Raw genomic sequence first — 25477 nt, 5'->3', positions numbered from 1 at the left:
TTAAACATGTTTGCTCTTCTGAAAACACTGTTAAAAGAAGGAAAACAAAGCCATAGAATGGGTGAAAATATTGGCAAGTTATATATTTGATAAAGAACTAACATTGAGAATATATAAGGAACTCTTGAAACTCAATAGCAAAGAAAGAGTCAATTTTTTTGAAAATGTAGAAGGTTTCTTAACTGCAGAAAATAATGGAATGGTCAATAAGCACATGAAAAGATGCTTAGCATCATTAACCTTTAGTGAAATGCAAATTAAACCACAAGATACCACTTCACACATAGAATGGCTAAAATTAAAAACACTGACCACACCAAGTGTTCCTGAGGATGTGGGGAAACTGGAACTCTCGTATACTGTTGACAGGAATTGAAAAATGGTACAATGACTTTGGAAAACAGCTTAGCAATTTCTTAAAAACTTCATATATACCTACCATATGAACAAGCTCTCTACTTCTAAGTATCACCAGGAAGACTAAAAGCATTTGTCCACACAAAAATTTGTACGTAAATGTTCACAGATTTGTAAATGCTTCACTTGTAACAATCAAAGACTAGAAACAACCCAAATATCCATCAACAAATAAACAAATTGTGTTATATTCACATAATGAAATATTACTCGTTAATGAAAAATGAACTCTTAATATAACATGGATACATCTCAAAATAATTATATTCAATGAAAAAAGCCCCTGCCCAAAAGAGTGCATACTGTATGATTCCATTTATATAAAATTCTAGAAAATGTAAATATATCGATAGTGACAGAAAGCAGATCAGTGGTGGCTTGGGATGGGAGTGCACAGCAGGTGGAAAGGGGAAGGAAAGAGGATTACCAAGGATTAAGAGGAAATGTTTGGGAATAATAGGGATGTTCTTTATCTTGGTGGTGGTGCATACATTTGTCAAAACGTTGGTAAGTTACGCTTTTAAAACATGCAGTTCATTGTATGCCAATTCTAGTAGAGCTAGAAAAAAATCCTCAATTATTAAAAATTAAAAATACACTATAGAAAGATGAAGGAAAGGGTGGGAAGGAGTACATGCTCACCTTATGAATGGAAGTTAGCTGATATTGTTGAATGTTGATGAAACAATAAAAAGAGGTTTAGGCATATTATTTAGCTTGCAATTATTATAATATGGCTACCATATACTAAAAGAAGTGGAGTAGAATGAAACAATATTAGGTAACGGACATTATCCATGGTTGATAAAAGTAGAGATATTATCTAGAGTTATGAAAGTAACCAGAAGAGATGAAAATTAAAATCATTAAATGAGGTTTCCTCTCATGAATAGGTCAGGGGATATATATGATGTGATAGGGCCCAATCCATTGCTTTTCATCCTAACTTCTGTAAGATTTTTGTTTGTTGAATATTGTAATTTGATCAAGTAAATAATTATAAGAATCTTAATAAAATTAAAATAGTTACTCATATGAAATAGAAAAGTAACTTTGTGTACATATAAATAAATTTCAAAAGATGTTGAGCAATTGATCATAGAAATCAGAGTGCAGGGTTAAAATGTACTCAGAGAAGTCAACATTTAAGGTATGAATGCTTTTAATATCTAGTACTAAATATTGAAACATCACTCAGTCTTGGAAGGTTCAACTTTATTTCTAACCTAAAACTCCAATATTGAAATTTCTGACCATTAATTTAATTCTAAACTCAGCTTTTAAAATGTAGAAAAAAATGCTTGTAGTCTTATATAAGATGACATAGGACATATGGGTCTTCTGTAGGATGATATAAAATACAGATATTTGGCAATAGCTATTGCTCAAGGCAATATACAATGATACAAAGTATTTATGTTTGTATTTGAATGCCAAGTCTATTTTTTTGAGCTATGTGCATTTAGAACTCTTCTAAAAATTAATTTCTTTTTCAATCATTTACTGAGTGCCTAACATGGAGTAAGAAAATACTGATCTATTTCATTCTCATAGTAACTTTATGAGCTAGAAATTATTGTGCAGATGATCTTTCCATTTCTCCAATATCTCCTGCTTTCTTATTTTGAGAATTAAATGAGACAATTATTAGAAATGCCAATGGGTTTTTCTCCTCCCTTTCTCTTTTTCAGGAACTTTGGAAAAATGCAGACATTAAAACAGAAAAAACATTGCTTGTTGTCTTTTCTCTTTGGATCTGTAGAGTTACCAGAAGAAAAAGATGGGAACAGAGGTAAAGTTAGCACATTTGCTAGGATTTAGATCTACTGGAAATGTCTGGACCCCTGCAGGCCTCTAGCCACAAGATTGCATCACCTATCATAAAACTCCCTGGCTGTGCTTTTCTACTGAGTTCACATTTACAGTACTAATAATGCCTTCAGCACAAGTCATTTCCAGGGAATTAAGTCCTTGCAGTCAGTGGGTTAAATCCCCATGAAATAACCTGCAGGTGACCCAATTGGATTGACCTCAAGTATAGAATTTCAGATCAATAGCTGCTGTACTTGGATTCTGAGACATAAAACAATCCCTAGTGTTTTTGTTACCCCAATGAGTATTATCAGACAAGGGATTACTATGATTACTATGGCAATTGCAGGGTCTTATGATATTAATGGGTTTTTTTTTTTTTTGGTCCAAAAAGAAATTATTTTAAAAAGTAAATGCCTTCTGTTCACTCTTCTTGGACTATGTGATAACTTTCAAACATATAATAAAAATTATTCAGACGGCACCAGTGGTCATTAATTGCTTGTACTAGAAATAACATTTTCTCCTCAGATGCAAAGTATTCCAGTTGGATGCAAAATTCCGTTGGGTCTAACCACCTTTTAACTCTTCCATGAAAGGGTAACAGATCTCCCAATATGGGGCCAAATAAAAATGTTAACGCTTCACAAACTGGACTTGGGGGTAATAAAAAAGGGAAATAATGTTATGACAACATGTACCACGACATCAACTGACGTGATATTTTACTTGTGTGTAACCAAAAAACAGAAACCATTTTAAGTATTTACGCCAACAGAGGGAATTAATTTGATGCAGAGAATTGGCTGCCCATATAAAGAAGAAGCTGAGAGCCAGATAGGGAAGAGTAGAGTAATCAAGAAAGGAGACACACCAGGAAGCCACTACCTTCTCCAGGCTGGAAAAGCAAAGGAGCGTCTGTGTCACCAGATGGAAGCTGAAACCAGAGGGGGCCTGTCTGGTCAAAGCTGAAGCTGTAAAGCAGAAGGAGCCTCAGGCTGAAAAGCTACCTGAGGCAGATGGGTGGCAAGGGTGAACGGGTTGGGGATAAACTAATAAACTGCTGGCCTTTGTCTTCTCTCTCTTTCTGCTATCTCCTTCCAGTGGCTTTGACCGGGTGCAATAGCACCTCAAGAGCACATGTAAGGTTAGAGATTTCTCAAAGAACTTAAAACTGAGCTACCATTGGGCCCAGCAATCCCATTACTGGGTATATATCCAGAAGGAAACAAATCGTTCTACCAAAAAGACACGAGCACTTGCATGTCCATCGCAGCACTATACACAATAGCAAAGATATGGAATGAACCTAGGTGCCCAATGATGGTGGACTGGATAAAGAAAATGTGGTACATACACACAGAATACTACACAGCCATAAAAAAAAAAATGAAATCATGTCCTGTGGAGCAACATGGATACAGCTGGAGGCCATTATCCTAAGCAAATTAATGCAGAGAAAAAAAACCAAATACCCCAAGTTCTTATAAATGGGAGCTGAACACTGGGGACACATGGACATTAAGATGGCAACAATAGACACTGGGGACAACTAGATGGGAGAGGGAGGGAGGGGAGCAAGAGCTGAAAAACTTGGGTAGTATGCTCTATACCTGGGTGATGGCATTGTTTGTACCCTAACCCACAGCATCACACAGTATACTCAGCTAACAAACCTGCACATGTACCTTCTTAATCTGAAATAAAAGTAAAAAAAAACACCACTAATAAAAAAAAGCATCTGCAAAATTCAGCTGGCTAGGACCAACCCTCCTACGGTACAGGGAAGAAAAGGGAAGAACTAGGATCTGAGGACAAAGAGGCTGGGTCTGGGCCTCTTTGTCCTCAATTCATCCTCTCCTGTGAATTTACTTTACCTGGTTGGTCCCTTTCCATATAGAGCCAAAAACTCGTGAGTGGATCTGTTGAGTTTCTCACCGTATAGATTTTTACAAGAGGCTATGTAAGCTATGATAAAGCCCTGCAACGGGGTATAAATGTTCTTAAAATTTTGAAAGATTTTTTTAATACAATTGGTACACATGGAGAGAAAGTATTTCCTCTGGTGTGGTTTTTACCATTGCCAAGAAACTAGGTGGCCATTCTCTTATTGCTTAAGAATATTTAAATGTGAATTACAATCTACAGTTTTTCCTAGTTTTAGAACACAAGGACTAGCTTCAAGGTTATATAAAAAACACATGGGTTAGTAAATGTACTAACATCCAACATCATAACATATTTCTCAGCCCCATTATGATCTCTCTGTTTTACATATTAAAAAATAATGACATTCTACTATTCGGTTGTGAGTTGAAGCAAGGCTGCTGAGTGTCCTAGTCCATTTGGCCTACTATAAACAATGCCATAAATTTAGCAATTTATAAACAACAGAAATTTCTTTCTCACCGTTCTGGAGTCTTGGGAGTATGAGACCAAGTTGACAGCAGATTTAATGTATTGGTGAGGGCCCACTCTCGGCTAATAGATGGCAACTTCTAGTTGTACCATCACGTGGTGGAAGAAGATACAGGTTTCTCTTGGGCTTCTTTTAAAAGGTCACTAATCCCACTCACGAGGGCTCTGCCCTAATGACCTAATCTCCATCTAAAGCCTCCATCTCTTAATACCATCACCTCGGGGGTGAGAATTTTAACATATACATTTTGATGGGACACAAACTTTCAGACCATAATGAGAGGTGAAGCCAGCTGAAATTCCTGGGTCGAGTGGGGACTTGGAGAAGTTTTCTGTCTTACAAGAAGATTGTAAAAACGAACAAATCAGCACTCTGTAGCTAGCAATGGGATTGTAAATGGGCCTGGGCCTCTTTGTCCTCAATTCATCAACCAGTGCTCTGTAAAATGCACCAATCAGCAGGATTCTAAAAGTAGCCAATCATGGGGAGGATTGAAAAAAGGGCATTCTGATAGGACAGAAACAGAACACGGGAAGGGGCAAATAAGGGAATAAAAGCTGGCCACCCCAGCCAGCAGCGGCAACCCGCGCAGGTTCCCGACCACCCTTTCGAAGCTTTATCCTTTCACTCTTCACAGTAAACCCTGCTACCACTCACTCTTTGGGTCCGTGCCATCTTTAAGGCTGTAACACTTACCTAGAAGGTCTAGGGCTCCATTTTTGAAGTCAGCGAGACCACAAACCCACCGGTAGGAACCAGCTCCTGACACAGTAACACTGAGTTTGATTCTCCTTCCCTTGAACAATGAAGGAAGAAGTCTCTCTCTTCTCTTCCAAATTACATTATCAAACAAAGCTCATATGGAGAAACATTGTTAGCACTGTTTGTGCACCCTCTTACATTTTTAAAGGACTTTCTTAGGCACTTTCTTATTCATTCTCATCATAACCCATTTTATAGGTGTTGGCAGAAACCCTTGCCAGAGCCATCAATCCCAATAGTCTGCTGCCTGCCTCAACTCTGCCATGTTCCATTCTTATCATGCCTATATTTTTGAAACTCTATACAATTTGGCCTTAAGTCTAGAATATCCCTGAGATGATCCTACTCCTTAGAGAAATTCAAAGGACATACTCTCATGTGGGTTCTGAGGGCCTGCTTTCCATATCTCTCAAGCTAAGAAAATGACTTTCCTAATATCTTTAGAATCAGGTGAACTAAAAGAAGCTTAAATGATGGTTATCCTAGTTATAGCCCCCAAATGGCACATACCGAAGTAAGTTTCCAAATGAGATCATCTTCACTTGAGTGTGTGGAGATCATGATGTGAAATTTATATGACTTCTTTAAATGTACACAATCAGAAATAGGCATCTAAACACAAAGTCCCTCCAATTTCCTACCAGAACACTGTCCCAGCATTGTAAGTTGATTGGGTGTTCCAAGACAGAATATCAGAAAAAGCTGTTATGGAAATGCCGGCTTGTTTATATTTTATTTCTTCTTTTCAAATGAAGTTAAGAGAGCCTGCGTAACTATGAAACATTGCTCTTCTGAAGAAGTAGAGGGCTCATGAGATGAAGTCATGACAAGGGATAAGAGTTCCAGCCTCAACTCAAAACCCATAGTTAGAGTATTGTTACTACATTCAACAACAGCAGCAGCAATAACAACAAAATCTGAAACTGAGCAAGCAACAAGACCATGGTAGAGAAATTTCTTCTTTTTCTTGATACCATTTTGCCAGAGCTTTAAACGAGGGTGAAGGCTTTGTGAATGACAGAATTAGAGGGCATATTGAGGGGCTGTTTTCCAACACAGGACCCCCAAATCTCCAATTCTACTAATGGGAACACTGCACATCCAGCCATCCAAGATCAGACCTCCTGAGTACAGCAATTTTTTTTTTCTTGGAGATTTGTCTCGTTAGGATTTTAATTAAGCTCCTGCCAGGCTTGCAAAGTTTTTAATTTTACCTTTCTTTCTTCTTTCTTTTTCTTCCTTAAATCAGCTGGCTTGCCAGGAAACTTTTTCCAAGCTGTCACAGTTACAGTAAGCATACCCTAAGATATTAAATTTAGAGACATACCAGTAGTTGCTTCTCGAAGGATTAATAGCACAAGTACTCTTGCATTTGGAAAAGATTTTCATTGATTTATTCATTCATTTATTCACTTTTACTTAAGTGTGTGTGTGTTTTATGAATTAAAAAAACAGAAAAGGAAGCTTCACGGAGTGTACAATGACTACTGGTTAGTAATAGATATAACTCACTCTCTTATAATGTCACCAGTTTAACAGAAGAAACTTGCCATTACTTAATTTGATAATCACACTGCTCATAAGCAAATTATGGCTGTTTGCTAGTGTTGGTGGGTGAAGGGTGAGTGAACCAAGAGAACATGATGTCTTAGTTGATAATTTAACATGTATTTCACGAAATGTAATATTTAATTTACTTGGGGTTCTTTTCAAGACCCCTTTTTATTCAAACTCATTGCAATTCTGAAAGTATAAAGGCAGAGACGAGGGGTGCACACGGTGAACCCTTTAAAGCAGATTTGATGAGACACTATTTTCATTTGAGGACGCTTAAATTGACTACCTTAAATAGCATGTCATACTTTTTTTCCTAATTAAAAAACAAAAAAAACAAAAAAACCTCAGATAATACTGCAGGGCCAGAAATAAAACAAGTCATCAAAACACAAAACGAAAACGTAAGATATGGAGCATCGGGGATACTATCTGTTCCCCATGATTATTATTATAATCATTCTTATTATTTACTTAATAATTCCAGGATATCAGGTTATTCCACCACCTGCCCTTTTCTGTGAGGTACTTACTGATCGCTTCCACAAACCGCTCAAAGAAACTGTAAGGGAAGAGCGGCTCAGGCAGCTCCCGGAAAAACATCTTCAGTGCTCCGGTGACAACGTGGATGTCCTCCCACTGGCTGTCGTCCAAATTCAGCTTCTCTTCTGGGAAAACACGAGGAGAAATGGAACAACTGGTTTTAATGAAACAATTACAAGACACTAATTATTATGTTAATGTTTGCCTACTATCATCAGCAACCGTTAACAGCCTTCTGCACCTAGAGGTTTGGTGCTGTGCATGTTTTTTTTTTTTTTTCCCTCCCTCTTTCCGTAGGAAGGGAACATTTTCAATGGAATACCATCTGTAGGAATGCAGCTAACAAAAAACAAGAGACACAAAGAGACAGTGCCATTGACACAGTATGTCAGATACATTTATTCCCATAATGCATCAGTATGAAAATTAGCATCACAGCTCAACATGATTCAAAGCTATTTGGTTTTGAGGCCGAGGGGCTAAGAGTTGCCAATGATGGCCGGCTCAAGGGACAAGCCTAAAGGCCTTGCTGAGCCAACAAGAGACATATGCTAAACATGGCAATAGAAAATGAGTTATTGCTTTACATGTGTTAGCCTTGCTATGTACAAGGGAATAATGGGTAACACTTTTTCCCTTTTTTTGCCTGAATATAAAGTCAGCAAGGAATAGAATACTGAGTGAGAAAGGATATTAATTCTTTCTTACTGCTTCAAAATCTTTTTTTTTTTTGGTTCTCATCTCAGTGAGGAAAATATGCCCAGCAACAATATTAGACAGACCCCTGTTGGCCTACGTAGGCTTTGCAAAGCTGTCAAAAATGATAACACACTAAAGACAAACCACAAGTGCTTACCAACTCTTTTTAGAAACAACAGAAGTATTTGCTTGGGAAGCTTGAGCGAGTGGAAATGTTGAAATATTAAAGAAAGTAAAAGCCGAAATGAAGGTTGTAGTAGAAATAAAGTATGCTGGGCAATTATTTTTGTCCTTTTCACCCTCAATATGAATGTCTGGAATTAGTCTCACCCAAGAAGTGGATGCATTCACGTCTGAAAGGGACATCTTGACATAAAATGAAAAGGAAGCAAGGTACAAAGGCACTGCTGTCGAGCCAGATGATTTGTGTTTCTAAACGGGCAACATGGAAAAGGTTTTGGATTCTGGGCTTCATGAAAACTTAAACTAATCATTTTAGACAATCTGGGGGTTAACTGAAAAGCTGAGAATCCTGGCAAACACTGAGGTATGTGGTCAACTGAAAATTTGTTTCTTTACTGATGTCTTGGGCTCGCATTCACATGTCCCTTGGATGTCAGTTTTATGAATGCAGAGGAGCATTTTGCACCAAAATGTAAGAAAAGCTGAGAATTGTCACTGTAGGGATTCTCTGCATGGGCTGTTTTGCTAATAATGTTCATGTCCTTTTAAAAATATTAGCCCAAATCTTCAGCAGATCTTTTTTTTTTTTTTTTTAAAATAAATGAACGATCGTTTCTAAGGCTTATAGTAAGTGGTGTTCCTCCTCAACAGTGTGTTTGCAAAGAGAAGACATGAAGGTGAATCTGTTTATTTCAGATGGGCTAATCTTTCCTTTCAGTCTTCATTCCTACCTCGATCATAACACAATAATATGATCCACAACAAAATCAGCAGAGGAGACCTTCTTTCTGCCCTGCAATCATTTTTGATTGATTGTATTTCAACAATTAGTCTTTTATTTGGCTACACACTATTGAAATAGGCCGACAGCATCTTAGCAGGCCAGCTTTAAACAGTCAACTGTTAACAATAGCATCAAAAAGGGAGACCTGATGGGGTTTACTGTCACTTTAAAGAACGGGGTTTTCACATTGTTGAAATCTGTCAGATATTTTGAAATGTCCCTCTCACTATGGTGCCACACCCCCTGCGTGCCCTTATAATAAAATTGGTTTTACTCCTGATTAAATCATTTTCTCCCTACCCACTACCATACTTCTCATAATGGACCTGTGTGCTCTACAGCTGGTGTTCTTCCCATGGTACCAATTCTTACTTTATCTTTTAAGCACTTTGCTGCTAAGATCTCATGCAGAGTGCTTATGTTTTGTTAAGAGCTTCATTCTTAGAGAAATAGCTTAACACATGTTCTAAAAATGTTGTACAACTTATTGCTTAAAACACATTTAGAAAATGTATAAGTACTGTAGCTTTGGCACTGAACTTAAAGTGGAAACCTAAACACACACACACACACACACACACACAAATATCTCAACCAAAAATTTATCAGAAAAGTCCAACACAAAATGCCATTTTGGTGCAAAGTTTGAAATTGCTAAAGGAAAGTGTTCAGCAGGTAAAAAAGAGAATGATTTTAGCTTGACCAAGGAAACACCACCACCAACAAATAATGGCTTAACCGAAGGAAAACAGCGTTAACATTACTCATCTCCACATTAATATCAGTTAATTCAAGTGAACATGAAAATTGAATGTAGTGATAAAGAAAATTTACCAATGAATAGATACCATTTGATTATATCTACTTAAAATACCATATAATATTAACTGTATCACCTAAACCAACATTCCTACTATAGATTCCTATGTAGTTTCCATTTAAAGAAATAATAATAATTTGTAGCCCTTCAGCAAATAGCTTAAATAGGCAATATGGCAAATAGTTGGAAAGAGTATTTTGAAATATAATACTAATTTTTATATCAAGTTTTCGTAATCAACCAAGGTTAAGATCCCTTATAAACTAGATGATGTTAAGGCAAATTTTGCAAGGTCACTGTAGTTTATCTAAACATGAAGTTATGTCCATATAGTATGCCTTCTCATGAAGCCAAGCAGTCTTCAAGATGAACTAACCATAACCCTATCCTGGTGTTAACAGGTATTATTGCAAATGTATTTGCATTATTTGATAAGCATTTTCTAACTAGATTCTATACAGCGATGATGTCTTATACTTTTCCCTTTTCTAATAGTGTTTCTCAAAAGCACCACACTATTGACATTTGGGGCTGGAAAATTCTTTGTGGTGGGGACTGTCTTTTACATTCTAGTATGTTTAGCAGTATCCCTGACTTTAATCCATTAGAGGCCAGTAGTATTTCCCAGTGGGGATGATAAAAATTGTGTCTAGAGATTGCCACGTATCTCCCCATCGTGCAAAATTATTCTTGGTTGAGAGCCACTATAGTGAAGTTCATAAGTGTCTATAGAAGTCACTCAACAAAGATTTATGAAGTTTACCATAGGTGGGCAGGGAACTAGAAAATTAGATACACACGTATTAATATTTCCTTAATATGAACTTAAGAGTTGGTAATTATTCTTGACAAAATCATAACTTTTTATAGAACAAAATCCGTATGAACTCATTCAGGGTACTTCACAATGAAAGCAATAACCAACAATTACTTAGAGCTTACACTGTACTAGGGACTGTGCTATGCACTCTACATTCATTATCTAATTTAATGTTTTCAGCAAGGTAATGAGGAAGATGCTACTGTTATCATCATATCCATTTTACAGAGAGGGAAAGTGAGGCATAGGTAGATTAAACAATTTTCCCATGGCTGCCAAGTGATGAAACCAGGATAAAGAGCCAGTAAGCCCCCACTATGTTTAAAATCACTGTGTTCAGACTTAATCTTGGCTGACAGAAGCAGAAAGGGAAAAGGCAAATAAACAGTAATTGCGAATGGTAGTTGATTGACTATTATGTCAAGATTGTAATTTTTACATTTTACCCTTAAATGTCTTACTTGAGGCTATGCTTTTACCTGTAAACTGACTCTCATCTTTGGTAATTACTGACTTGTAGAAGGCACAGATTCTTACATAAACAGATACAAAACAAATTGGTAATAAAAAGCAACTGCATTAGGAAATGGGCAGAGATGGAGCAAATTGTTAGGTAGCAATGGAGTGAAGAGGAAATATGATAGAGTAGGAAAAAGACCATACAAAACACTCATTCCAGGACTGGATTCACCACTAATTCATTGTATATCTATCTATCTATTTATTTATTTATTTGTAAAATGAAGATAAAAGGATAATTGTTGGTATCAAGTGGGAAAATGTATCTGAAAAACATTTTAAAGCATAAGGAAAGAAACATATCTAATATGTCACCAGAATGAGGCAGGTCAATAAAGGCCAAAATGGTAAAATAAAAAAGAGACTAAGGCAACTGAAACATTGAACAAACATTGTAAGCCAGCCTGGTTGTTTTAGAGGATTTATCTCAGTGTGATGCAGTTTCTTGAATGGGATCAACAAAAACTACATTGCTATGAAGAACTACCTGGGCCTGGTTAATTTACAAAGAAAAGAAGTTTAATTGGCTCATGGTTCTGCAGGCTGTAAAGGAAGCATAACTGGGGAGGCCTCAGTAAACTTCCAATCATGGGAGAAGGTGAAGGGGAAGCAAGCACATCTTCACATGGCCAGCAGCAGAGAAAAAGTGAAGAGGAAAGTGCTACACACTTTTAAACAGCCAGATCTTGTGAGAACTTACTATCATGAGGACAGCAAGAGGGATATCCATCTCTACGATCCAATCACCTCCCACCAGGTCCCTCCCCCAACATTGGGGATTACAATTCAACACAATTCAACATGACACCTGGGTAGGGGCACAGAGCCAAAGCATATCACATGTTATAGTCCAATCCTAGGAAGACGTCTGGTTGAACCACAATGTCTCACAATCCTTTTAATCTGTGCCGGTTTCTCCTGGCCCTCTAATTAGGTTATCTCAAATTCATTTTGGTTATGGTTTTGCCTTAAAGCATATAAACAGAATTAAAGATAGGCTAAGCTCTACAATGCAAATACCATGTGACTTTTATGAGATCACACACGTACACACACAACCTAAATGTTGTACCCAAACAAGGTTATCTTGAAATGCTCTTTCTTGAAGAGTCTTTAGGGCATATTTTAAGTAAAAACTTATTTATATCAAGCTTTAAAAATATATTTGAAAGAAAAAATGTGACAGTAGCTATTAGGAACAATTTTTCTTAAAAAGAAGAACTGAAAGATGAACCTTTGATAGCCATAGTAGGTCAATGGTAGTTTCCAAGGAAAAGGGGGCATTTAAATATCATTAAGAGTTTCATTACTGTCCAGGTACAATGGCTCATGCCTGTAATACCAGCACTTTAGGAGGCTGAGGTGGGCAGATCACCTGAGGCCAGGAGTTTAAGACCAGCCTGGCCAAAATGGTGAAACCCTGTCTGCACTAAAGATAACAAAAATTAGCCAGGCATGGTGGCATGCCTGTAATCCCAGCTACTCAGGAGGCTGAGGCAGGAGAATTGGGAGGTAGAGGTTGTAGTGAGCCAAGATCACGCCACTGCACTCCAGCCACCTCAGTGATGGAGTGAGACTCTGTATCAAAGGAAAAAAAAATGAGTTTACCATTTTCCTCTTGTATTATATATTGCTCTGTAGATATTGGTATATATAACCAGCAGCTGTGATATCAGGTTCAACTTTAACTAGACTCAAACTGTCTTAACCTAGTCTTTGTTGAAATGTGCTTGCACTTGGACTATCCTGAATAGAAGGGTAACCGAGTCAAGAAAGAAAATCTTCTTTATATGTTGAAAATCAAGTGCTTGTTTACCTTGTAATAGTTCTCATAGCACTTTTAAAACCTCTTTCCAACTTTTATTTTATTGTTGCAATTTTAAAAGGAGGAAAAGACACCCTAGCTTTCCCAGGATACGGAGAGAATAGCCCTGATCACATTAATACAGTGGAAAGAACCTGTTACACTACGAAACTCTCATAAAGGATGATGTCGCTGCTTCCAGCAAGATGACCATTTGAATCTCTTATCTAAAAGGCCTGCTGGATACATGAAAGTCATATCCCAAATGAAAGAGATGCCAGAGGGATGATCGATCCAAAACATAATATGTTTGGCCCTAAAATCAAATTGAAAGATTAGATATTAATGTAGATAAAACGACACTGTTTATAAAGATATAGAAGATTTTTAGTTTAGCATTTAAAGGAATGGATCAAAAGGAAGTTGGTTGAATCACTCAACTAGCTCCACGTTTCCTGCTGTGCTGGCTCCTGAAAGTGATGGTTCGGTCTGATTTCTGGTGGATTACAGTGATTCTACATTCTCAAACATGGTGATGTCAACCCTGTGCCAAAAGTAGCATCTTTCTCTGCTGCACTGGCTAAAGCTCCTCCTTCCACACCTTGGCTGTAACATGAGACTTCATTGAGGATATTATATGAGAAAACTAAACAAATGGGCCCGTTAATTTGTTTGTTCACTCAATTTTTTTCAAACAAACAGAGATGGAAGGAGGCTACATGCTGGGCATTGTGTTTTTAAAGCTACAGCTGTTGAGGCTGCTTTATGTTCCTCAAAGGAGAGGGCTTCATCAGGTGCTCAGAAAGTGAATATAGATAAAGTTCTGGACATTTTACATCTTGTTACTCTTCCCTAGAATCATATTATTTTGTCCTTGGGGGGTGGGCAAGCCAGGACAAACTCAAAGAACATATATATCACCCAAAAATATGCATCATGCCTGTTGCGTGCTGAATTGTGTTCTTCCATTCCTCAAAATCAAATGTTGAAGTCTTAACCCCAACACTTCATAGTGTGACTATGTTTGGAGATTGGATCTTTAAAGAGGTAATTACGGTAAAATGAGGTCATATGGGCCCCCATCCAATATGAATGGTGTCCTTATAACAACAGATTAGGGTGCACACAGAGGAAAGACCATGCGAAGACACAGGAGGAAAGCGGCTGCCTATACACCAAGGAGAGAGCCTTAGGAGAAATCAACCTACTGATATCTTAATCTCAGACTTCCAGCCTTTAGGACTGTGAGGAAATACATTTCTGGTGTTTAAGCCACCCAGTCTGTGGTACTTTGGTATGGTAGCTCAAGCAAACTAATACAATGCCCTAAGGTTTTGGGCAGAGAAAGATGATGTCAAATTTCTGGATCATACCTATACATCTTCTCGACACAAGGGCTATGCTACACTTGTGAAACACAGTGAACAACAGGCTGCGTTCTTTAGGTAATTCCATTTGAAGAAAAATAATTACCAATATTCAGAGAACAGATTTGAAGCTGGAATTAGTTGAAAAATTGCTTGCCTATTCAGGCTTAACCTATTTCAAATAATTTGCTCTACAAATATGCAGAATACTCTCCAGTGTGGTCTCCAGACAAACAATAAAATCATGATTGCCATTTCCATACTCATTCTTCGTACAACTACTATGTCTAAAGTAGAAATATTGCATGGTTGCCATCACCTGAGACTCCAAGTACTGCAAGAGAACATTGGAAACATCCTCAGGAAAAACTCAACCCAAGTCCAATCAACTGTCTATAGTCATGCTACCTATCAAAGAGAAAGGAGCAAAGTGGTTTTAAATATGAAACCTTGTATGCAAAATCAAAGAGACTTGTTTCATACGATTTATCACAGTAACCTCCAGGAAGCTCTTAGGAGTCCTATGTTTGAAAATGGTTCCTTTCTGGCAAGAGGAGACAGTTAGACCTGTGCACAGGATAGATGGTTCTACTACCACCTGGTCTACAAAATCTGGTTTTCTGTGGCATCCTTGAATTATGCAAGAGGGAGGAAGGAAGTAATCACAAACTTTCTAAGATTTTAAAACCTTTTTTTTAAAAGCTTTTATTTCTGAATATCTAATGGGCTACTTCGGCACGCCATGTTAGCTTGCTTTCTGTGTGCTTTCATGTTGTGTGAATATCTTTGGAAATTATTTGAGAAGGCCGAAGCTTGCACATGTCACAGGCTGATATGAAATATCTTTAGTTACTCTCTTGGAAGGAGGTGGAACAGTCTTCTCCTCTATCCAGTACAGGAAGTGAGTCAGGAACAAGGCTGTTTTTTTAATTTTTATTTCTCCTCAGATTTCATTTGAATGTAAAGAATAACATAATAAATAGGTACAACTGAAACTTGTGAAGCAAGCACCACAGATGGAAAGTATAACAAATGTGTCATTGCTTTGTGCATTTTTAATTTATAATGGCATAACATAAAACATCTTCCCATCATCATAACTCCATGCATAATGCTACCTTATAAAATGACATTAGCGACATTATGCTTCTCTCCAGGCTTTTAGATATTTTGTTTAGGTAGCTGAGAAAAGGTAGTCCTGTTCAGATGCAACAACAGCAACAAAAATGAACAGACTTTTTTCTTTCAGTGAGGATCATAAAAAAAAGAATTGATGTATTTCATGGTACCCATATATATTTCTTTAATTCCTTTCTTACTCAGAGCTTCCAACACTGTTCTTATTTCCATTCAGTCAAAGGCTTTTTGTACTCTATAGATACGGTACACAATGGTTCTTTTTATTTAACCATCTTCTCCAAACAGATTCTGAATTTGCTGGAATTCCATGGATGATTTCATACATTACATACTCCAAAGGGGAGAGAACCGTAGGATTAAATTTCGCCAAAGTCATTTTTGAAAGCTTGCTTCATAGTGGCTTTAAATTTCAACACCATTGCTATTGTTCCCTCCAAGTTATATTACGTTTGCAAATATGAAGCACCGGGCCAAGTCAAAACGTATCTCTTAATGATATCTAGGAAATAAACTAAGTCCTATGAATTCCCATATACAGATAATATGTCTATTGTAGGCAAAAACGCATATATAGAAGTTACTTAACATTCTGGTTTCTTCACTTGTCAAACGAGAGTTCTTAATTTTGTGTGAGATTTAAGTGATGTAATATATGAAAAGTGTCCAATATAGCCAGACTTCGGCAAATATTTCCAGAATGTAATATGATTTCTGGCTTTTATCATTCCCCTTACTATGTTGGTGATATGTGTAGGGTTAGAAATGGTAACATTGAAAAGGATGTGGATTTGGGTTTTTGCTAACTTAGAATTTTCTGTCTGAAAATATTTCTTCAGAAAAATAGAAATAAAAGGTAAACAAAACTGCTAGATTAAGATATTGCTACTCTCATTCATTGAAACTATGTTACTCCCAGATAAGAAATCTGTCAGTTGTCAATTAAGATAACCAAAATGAAGAGAAGATTTCTAGTAATTATTAATGATAATTTTTAACTTAAATTATGTCGATGAGTTTGATTCATGGGAGTAAACTAAATTTTCTGCATCACAAGACTTTTCTTCACCATAGTCACCGCTAAAGCTCTACAAAGGTACACAAAATAAGAGTTGGGAGATTTATAAATTTTACGACTACTTCCATAAAGTAAGGTAAAATACCTAGGTTCTTATGCAACGATTTCTTGTTGATGAAACTACTGAACAACATTATCATCTTAATTATTCTAGCCTAAACAAACCTGTGGCACTAATTCCTGGTCTCTGCCTATAGTCTGTGATGCCTAGCTATTTATGCTGTTAATCTTGACTCTTCCCTACATTGGGTTTCATTTCAAACTTTGCTTACCATGTTTCTAATTCTAGCCTGAGAACCCCATCACTCCTGGGGCATGCCTACTAGACTTAACTATAGTGATTTAAACAAAGGATCTCTCCTCTATCTCTGCCTCAAAGAAATTTGTTTTTATTTATCTTTATATCCCCAGTGCTTAGCCAATGATGGATGCACTCATTTTTATTAGCTATTAATATATTTGCACCACCTATCAAATTTTAACCTCCTTTGATAACAGAAGCTATTTCATAGTATAATACCAACGATGATGACAATAGATATATGTTTATACACATGGCATTATTTTTGTGTTCTCTTTATCATTCTCTTTCAAAACACTTAACAAATGCTGAAGACATAAGTAGGTTATTCATTCACTTATCAAATATTAATTGAACCCAAATTTTGTGATAGGCATGTCATGGCTGCTGTGGTAAACATAAATAAAGATCTAGCTTCTATGTGCAAAGATTTCATAGTATATAGGAAGTTTGGTCAAATAGAAAAATATGTAATCAAGTATGGTAAATGTTATTATATAACTTCTTACAGACTGCTATGGGAACATAGAAGATTAGCATCAGGCTTCATCTGGGTGTAGTTAGAAGGCTTTCCAGATGAGGTGTCACATAATAATGATCTTAAATGATGAGTAGTCAGGTGGGTGAGGGTGGTGCAGGAGCTGGGAGAGAGGAAGAGAAGAGATGAAGAAAAATTCAGCTAGAGGCAATGATCATGCCAAGGAATGAAGAACACGATGCATTTGGGAAGCCACAAGTTGTTGGAGACCCTAGAGGCATAGATTCCATATTTCAGGGTGTTGAGGATAGAAGAGAAGGCAGAGGGTACGGCATGAAGGTCCTTACAACTGAAAAAGTCTGGATAACCATAAGCAGGGGAGCAACATTCTAGAACGATGTTCTGGCAGTAGCATGTAGGATGAGTTGGAGTGGGCGTATAGAAGAGGGGTGGTGTGTCCAAAAAGACACAATGAGCAAGAAGCTCAGCTGAGAGGCTTTGATGTATTCAAATGCTGTATATTCACTGTTGAAAAAATGCTTTTAAAAGAAGTCAGTTAATAAAAAACAGGTGCGTTTATAAGAACCTTACATAGCAGAGAAAGAAGTCTAGAAAACTGATGGCTAGCATTTACAAAGGATTAGAGTTCACAGACCAATTTTTGTGTGTCACATTTATTACAGGTTCAGGGAAGTCAAAATATTCTATTTTACTGAAGTTTATAAAGACCTGCTAGTAGTTTGCAAATGAGAATCCATTTGGATTATCTGACTAGAGATAAGACTTCAATGGTGTTTTAGTATCATGAACTACTTTACCGACGTAACAAAAGGGAATTACAATTAATTGGATTATGTTGGTCTCCACATGCTGATTGTAAGAAAATAAAATATAAAAGTGTAACTATTGCTAACAGGTCATATCTATCATCAACCATGGGATTCGTTTTTTTACTTACCAATAAGATTAATTTCTTCTTAACAATCTTCCAATTTGAAGTCATTTTAATTATAGCGTTTAGAAAATTCAAAGGAAAAGGCAAACCTACTTTCAATGTATTATTAATAATTGACCTCATTTTTATTCATCTTTATGATGAGGGAAAAAGAAATGGATGGTTTGTGTATTGTTTAGAAGATTTTTACTTACTTAAGATCCTTTTGCAATCTTCCTTCGATCTCAGTTTAATTAAAAATTTTATTTACTGGATTTCTATAAAGTGCTAAACCCAGGGCTATGTTTCTGAGGATTCACAACAATGTGGTCTCTGCTTTTAAGGAAACCAACATCTAGAAAAGGAGATAGGCCTACAAACTTTAAACGTCATTGTGTGACCAAGTGGAGCATTGTGGTAAAGGTACAAACTACTAGAAAACCAATAATAGTTGAGCACTTCTCAGGCACTATTCTAAGTGCTTCACATACAGGAATTCATTTAATTCTCACATCAACATATGCTGGATGTACTATTATTAGTACAGCTTTACTGATGGAAAAGCAGCTCCAGAGATCCAGTAACTTGTTCAAGTTCACTCAGGTATTTAGTAGCAGAGTCCAGGCAATCTCGCTCCACTTAAAACTTCAATCATTCTGTTAGTGACACAGTACAGGTAAGACTCCAAATCAGGCCTTCCTGGGGGGGGGGGGGCTTTTGGCTTTGCCCAGGTCTGCCCGGTCTCTTCTTCAGCTAGGGACATTTTTGTCTGGTGTGTGAGCCTCACCTCTATGGTTGAGTCCTGCCTCCTATCTCATGAACACAACGTGTAGAATGGTTCATTCTGACAAGTGACAGATGAAACTTCTCCCACACAATGGCAGTGAGAAATGCATAGGATTTTGTTGAACTGAGATGGCTGAGGAAGGATGTCCCAGGCCAGTGTTTTTTAAATGTGGTCTCAGAACCAGCTATGTCAGCATCACACACAGGACATTTAAGGCAAATTTTATGAAGACCTACCTCAAATTTAACTGAAACAGAAGCTTTTAGGTGCAATTGGCTGTGTGATTGCTTTTCTACAAATACTATTTAGTCTGTGATCTAACAAGTCCTCCAGTTGATTTTGATGCATGTTAAACTCTGAGGACCACTATTCCAGCAAAGAGGTATGAAATGGATCAAAATTTGATATTGGCAAGAGGCCTCGTTATGACCAGTGCAAAAGTGAATGATGAAATGTAATGGGAACTTAGCTTGGAAGCCAGGGAAAAGTGTAACTGTTATGCTAATACGTTAAATGGTCTCTGTTAGATGTGAGAGAATTGTCAAAAGTTTGTATGAGGAAATATCATCCAGACTGTATTTCATGAAGATAAATCTGTAGGAAATAGAAAAATGCATTTGAGAGGTGAGAAGTAGGAATATGCAAATTAGTTAGAAGGCCCTGGAAACAGCCCAGCAAGATACCATGAAGGCTAGAACTAAATAGTATTTGTAGAAATGCAATGAAAAGGCTATGTGAAGCCATCCATTTAATGAACATAGGGGTGGTAAAGGGGGAACGAACCAAGTAAACCTATTGCTTGTAGCTAGTTATGCAAGTTATCTTACATGTAATACTTCAGAAAGAGTAGCTAAGAATTTTAATTTGTTCAGTTTGTTTTTTGATAAAAAGTTGCCAGGAGAATGGGTTTGGTTGGGGGATGCTATTGACACTTTTGTTTGGTGATGCTAAGCAGATATTTGGCCTTTGGACTATGGAGCTTGGTAAAGAGATAAAGACTGGACAGACAAATGTGAAAATTATCAGCATAGAAGTGAAAGTTGTATAATAATAAGAACAACTACAACAACAAAGATGACAAGACCATTAACTTAACACCTGTCATGTGCCAGCCGCTGTGCTTGGTACTTTATCTGCATGATCTTATGTCATTTTCATAGTAACAAAGCAAGGTAGTATTCATGGATTTTATAAGTGAAGATCTAAGGACCAGAGAAATTAAATAACTTGCTCAAATTCATACAAGAAGTTAGTGTCAAGGCTAATATTCTAACCCTGATCCATCTCACTCACAAATTATTTTGCAAAACCACCTAAAACAGCAAGGAACGAAAACAGTTGTATAGCAACATATAGAGCAAGAAGGGGAAAAAGTGTCCAAGTTTTGTCCTGGAACTAATAATAGAATTATTTTTACATGAGGCTCATAAGCCACCCACTTCGAACCATTACATTAAAAAAACTAACAAACAACATGAGTTCCTGCATTAATAGTTTATTTCCAATGATTTATTTCCAATGATCAGCATCTAAACAAATCAGCTTGGTTGGCAAGGTAAATTCCATTACAGCCTTGTTTCTAGAGGAGTAGTGTTAGTCTTAAATACACTGTAAAAGGCCGGGCATGGTGACTCACGCCTGTAATCCTAGAACTTTGGGAGGCCAAGGTGGGTGGATCACTTGAGGTGAGGAGTTCAAGACCAGCCTGGACAACATGGCAAAATCCCATCTCTACTGAAAATACAGAAATTAGCTGGACATGATGGTGCGTGCCTGTAGTCCCATCGGGAGGCTGAGACAGGAGAATTGCTTGAATCCAGGAGGCTGAGGCTGCAGTGAGCCGAGATCACGCCACTGCACTCCAGCCTGGGCGACAGACTGAGACTGTCTCAAATAAATAAATAAACAAATACACTGAACAAGTCACACTTTTTCTGTGATTCAGGCCATCATGGCCCACTGTTAACCCAAGTTCTTTGATGTGTAGCTAATTAATAACAATTACAATGCTGTACATTTTATGAGGCAAAATACATCCAAAGTTGAGAGGAATGAAACACATGGATTGTTGTTCAATGTTTGTGTCTAAATGACTTGGTTCAGTGGTTGTATCTAAATAAACAACTTGATTGTTTGCAATCAAAATGGAAAGTTGGTCAGGAAGATGACCCATTAGATTTATACTCTCTGCCTTAGTCCAAATGCTTAGGAAAGCAGTACCAAACTATGAATCTCAGTTAAAGTTTAAACTGACTTAAGAACATTGTATTTTAATTTTCTGAAAATCTAGGTTACGTTTCCTTTAATGAACAGAGCTATTTTTAAGTGGTAGAACAGCCATACGTTCATTTGAATATGTGATAAGGCACTTGAATAAACTTCCACTTTCCATATCATTTACAGATTGGATTTATATACTGAACACACCTTCGTCATACATTTTAAACACTAAGTTTTCTAATTCCATCATTCAAGGCCTCTTTTTCCTGGCCACAACCTGCCATTCAGTCTTAAAATTTGACCTCATTCAGACCTGAGCATCTGGGGCCATTATACCAGTATACTCGATATTCCCAAGCAAGAACCATACTGCGGTTCTTGCTCATTCTTGACCTAAGCTATCATATCCACTCGCCTCCTCTGGCCCCATCCCACCACTTCTTTAAAGCCCAAAGGAAGAATGCTTATCCCAGGAGTTCTGCCTAGAGTGATCCACTTTTCTTTGTTCTCACTTTCTTTTGAGCATGAGCATTTATTGCTTATGGCACCAATTCAGGAATTAAGCATTCACAGTCCTGGCATTCTTGCATTGTCTCCTGCCCTCTGTTCTGCCGCAGACACCTCTCATTGGCCCAATCTAGTTGGAAGCCCATTGGAAGGCGAATGCATACAGATCCTGGGTACCAAACAGGGTAGTGAAGAGTGGAGAATGGGTATGAGGTACGGGGGGCAAACAGAAGATTACAAACACATCAATCCCATATTCTGTCAGTTGAAATCTAGAAGTCCAAATGCCCAGAGAAATATTTCAGAATCTCAAAACAGTGTAACTTGGTTTTGAATTTTATAGAAACCTTTTGGGTGGGTATGGGAGGGACAAGAATCTTTTGTGTAAGGCCATACCTAACATCCTTAATCCCATGAAGAAACACATGTACACGTATTTATTCCAATGTGTAATTATTGACATAAACACAGCTGCTCTCTATGTTAAAGGAACATTAAACTCACAAAAGCATGGAAATTCCTACTTAGAGTGCCTACTCCATTCTTAACATGCCTTGTTGTGCCCAGATGCTGCATGTATTTTGTACCATTTAAAAGGTTGATGTACAAAAGCAAAAAAGTGGTAGAAAAAAATAACTAGAGAGAGGATTGAGCCAGTAGAGTTGTCCTATTCTTAAATTTTATTATGTACTAATCTCCATAATGCCTAGGCACAACAAAACAAATTAAGAATTAAAGAAGAGATAATTTGACTGTGGATTTCTGAATTTGGGGGCAGGAAAGCTACACATGTAAAGATACACAAGATACATACAGCCAAAACAGAAGAATACTGAAATTGTGTAGTTTATGTTAAACTTAAAATAAATGGAGATTTACACTTCCTTTTAGATCCAGAAATACATGAAAACTTGCAAGGCAGCCCACAACAAAGCAATTGACAAGAAAGATAGCATCTGCTTTTCTGTCTATTCAAGCTGAAGTTTTTCATTCTAAATGCAAGCAATGCTTCCCAAGTTAACATAATTAACTCATGACAATCCTGAAACATCATAATATAAGATACAGATGGAAATTCAAAGCTTTAAAAATGTCAGCTAACTACATCAGGATTATCACTTTTTTTAAAGTGAACAAACCATAATGCTAATTAAAACAGGTGTTTTTATTTCAAACCCTTTTGCATGTTATGAAATTACAACCAGGGTTATTTATTTATTAGTCTGCTGTGAAACATACATCTTAGAAAAAAGAGGATCTGTGAAAACAACAAAGTAAAAAGATAAAAAGAATGACACTCAGTACTGCTTTCTGACACAATAGAGGACCAGTCGTTCAATTAGTTAGTAATTTCTGTGTGACTACTTGGCAGAATCTACTAATTGTTAATCTTCAGTAACTATTGCTTTACATAATTAATTATATTCAAATAAAAACAACAAAGACATGTGGGCCAGTTGCCCTTTTGAGAATGTTTTTTTCACAAACTGGTTCTGCTTACTGACAATATTTCTAGTATAAAAAGATATTAATCTCACAGGAAAAAAAAAACACATAAAAATGTTAGCACATTCTGCCTTTTACCTTGCTTATAGAGCACGAGTCTCCCAGTCCCCTACCAAGTACATAACAACAGCAACAGAACCCCAAAGCTACTAACTGCTTTACACGAATCTATCCTTGAAGCAAATCCTAACAGCCAAAGTCCTTTGAGTTGGCATCTTTCATACTAATTTAGAATTGCATAAAATTCAGAGTAACCCATCCAGAGGTCAAGCATCATTCATCATTAGTTGAAGTGACATTTTCAACCCTTCATATTGCAGCTGCTAAGAAAGGAGGGGGAAAGGTATTCTTCAAGAGGAAAAAAACAAGAGACAGAACACAATCCTTGCTCTATCCACAGAGGAGAAAACAAGGTGCCTCTATGTCAGCATGATAATATGCTTACATTTGGTGATGTCATTCTTCCCTAACCCCAGAGTCACTAAGCACATGGCAGCTGCATTCCTCCACTTAGGAGTTCTGGTGCAGATCAGTATTAACCATTTTAGATGTAAATGAAGCCCTTCAGTGGGGTGGAGAACATGGCTTTGTGAGCTGAAATGATGATTTATATCCGAATCCTATCTTGTTTTTGAGAGATTGGAACTTGTTAACAAGGCTGCCCTTGTTCTTGTGGCATCCTCTAGGCATAAAAAATTCTGGGAAGCTGAGTATGATCACTTTTGAAACTGCAAAACAGCATTCCAAGGCTTTGCAGCAAACATGCTGGCCAAATTAGGACCTCTGAAGTTATGCAATTCACAAATGAAAGATCTCTCTCTCTCTCTCTCTCTCTCTCTCTCTCACGGGATGCCTTCTTTTCACTGAAACATTAAGGTCAGGACAGGAAATGGGAGCAATTAAAATGAAACAGTAATCAGAAAAAAATAGGTAGCTGGTATTTAAATGGCTAATAATTCACAGGGCTTTTGATAATGCATTGATGTTTGCAAACTCAGAAGACATCTCTGAGTTCTAAATTATCAGGCTTATTTGCCCTAGGAATCAAAGTTTTCCTGGCAAATGCTCTAAGTCAAAAGATAAGTGTTATGAAACACAACCATAAAAGAAGTGAGAGCTGAAGTTTCTGCTAAGTGAGACTCTCCAGCCTCTTTTTGAGTTGTCTTCTCACACTCTGCCCCACCTGAAACATCATAGAATTTTGGTGCTGATTCTTCTTCCAAGTTAGAGCAGTGTGACTGAAATGTATCTGCAGCAATTGTTAATAGTGTGTAAGAAAACCAGGTTCCAAATTTTGCAAAACTTAAAACTAAAAACGACTGACATTTCACTGGGGGAAAAGAAAGTAATTTCAAGAAATCCTCCACCATCATGACTTATGCAGATATGAATTGCATATGTAGTTACCATTCTGCTGCATTATATTTAATATAATGTACCTTTTACATGTGTAATGGCTTTCCAAATATTACTTAACTTTCCCCTTCACTACGTTTGGCTGGGATCATACCCATTCGAAAGAAGCAAGTGGAGTAAATAATGGTATGTGATTGAGGCAGGTGAGATCACAGGCCCTCTGGCTTCTCATACATGTAGTCAGAGCCTGTAGTGGTCCAATTTTTAGACTTGACCTTGAGGAAAGTGTACACCTTTAAGTTACATCAAAACCATATGGGATTTCTGGCATTAAAAACTTTTATACAACATAGGCTTTAAGGTTACATGTGGATGTCTCATACCAGCTGACAAAAAATAGGAGTTGTCCATATACAGTGGTTCAAATAAGGATTGTTATGAATTGCTCATGTTTTCCCATTTCACTTTTAACTACTCTGACATGAGCTGACTGCACACAGAGATCAGATTGGGATGTTAAAAAGGCGATTAGCTAGATAATTTAGGAAATGATTTTAGCAAGCTAATAAACATATTGAAGCAAAATATAATAATAATATTGATATAGTGCATTACAGGTAACAAAGCATTCACATTCACTATACCACTTAGGAATCACAGCAATCTGGGG

The 25477-nt window shown here is 37.1% G+C and overlaps 1 protein-coding gene across 1 annotated transcript in view; it reads right to left on the bottom strand.

Moving 5' to 3' along the window:
- ARHGAP15 (Rho GTPase activating protein 15) overlaps positions 1 to 25477 on the bottom strand; it is a 630040-nt gene that overhangs the window by 130655 nt on the left and 473908 nt on the right. Inside the window, exon 12 of the mRNA XM_011935698.1 lies at positions 7498 to 7632. Within this exon, the coding sequence (XP_011791088.1) occupies positions 7498 to 7632 (135 nt within the window). The remainder of the gene's footprint in view (positions 1 to 7497; positions 7633 to 25477) is intronic.

Source organism: Colobus angolensis, unplaced genomic scaffold (genome assembly GCF_000951035.1).
Source record: "Colobus angolensis palliatus isolate OR3802 unplaced genomic scaffold, Cang.pa_1.0 Scaffold147, whole genome shotgun sequence".
NCBI classification, from domain to species: Eukaryota; Metazoa; Chordata; class Mammalia; order Primates; family Cercopithecidae; genus Colobus; species Colobus angolensis.
This window is presented reverse-complemented; position numbering and strand designations above follow the sequence as displayed.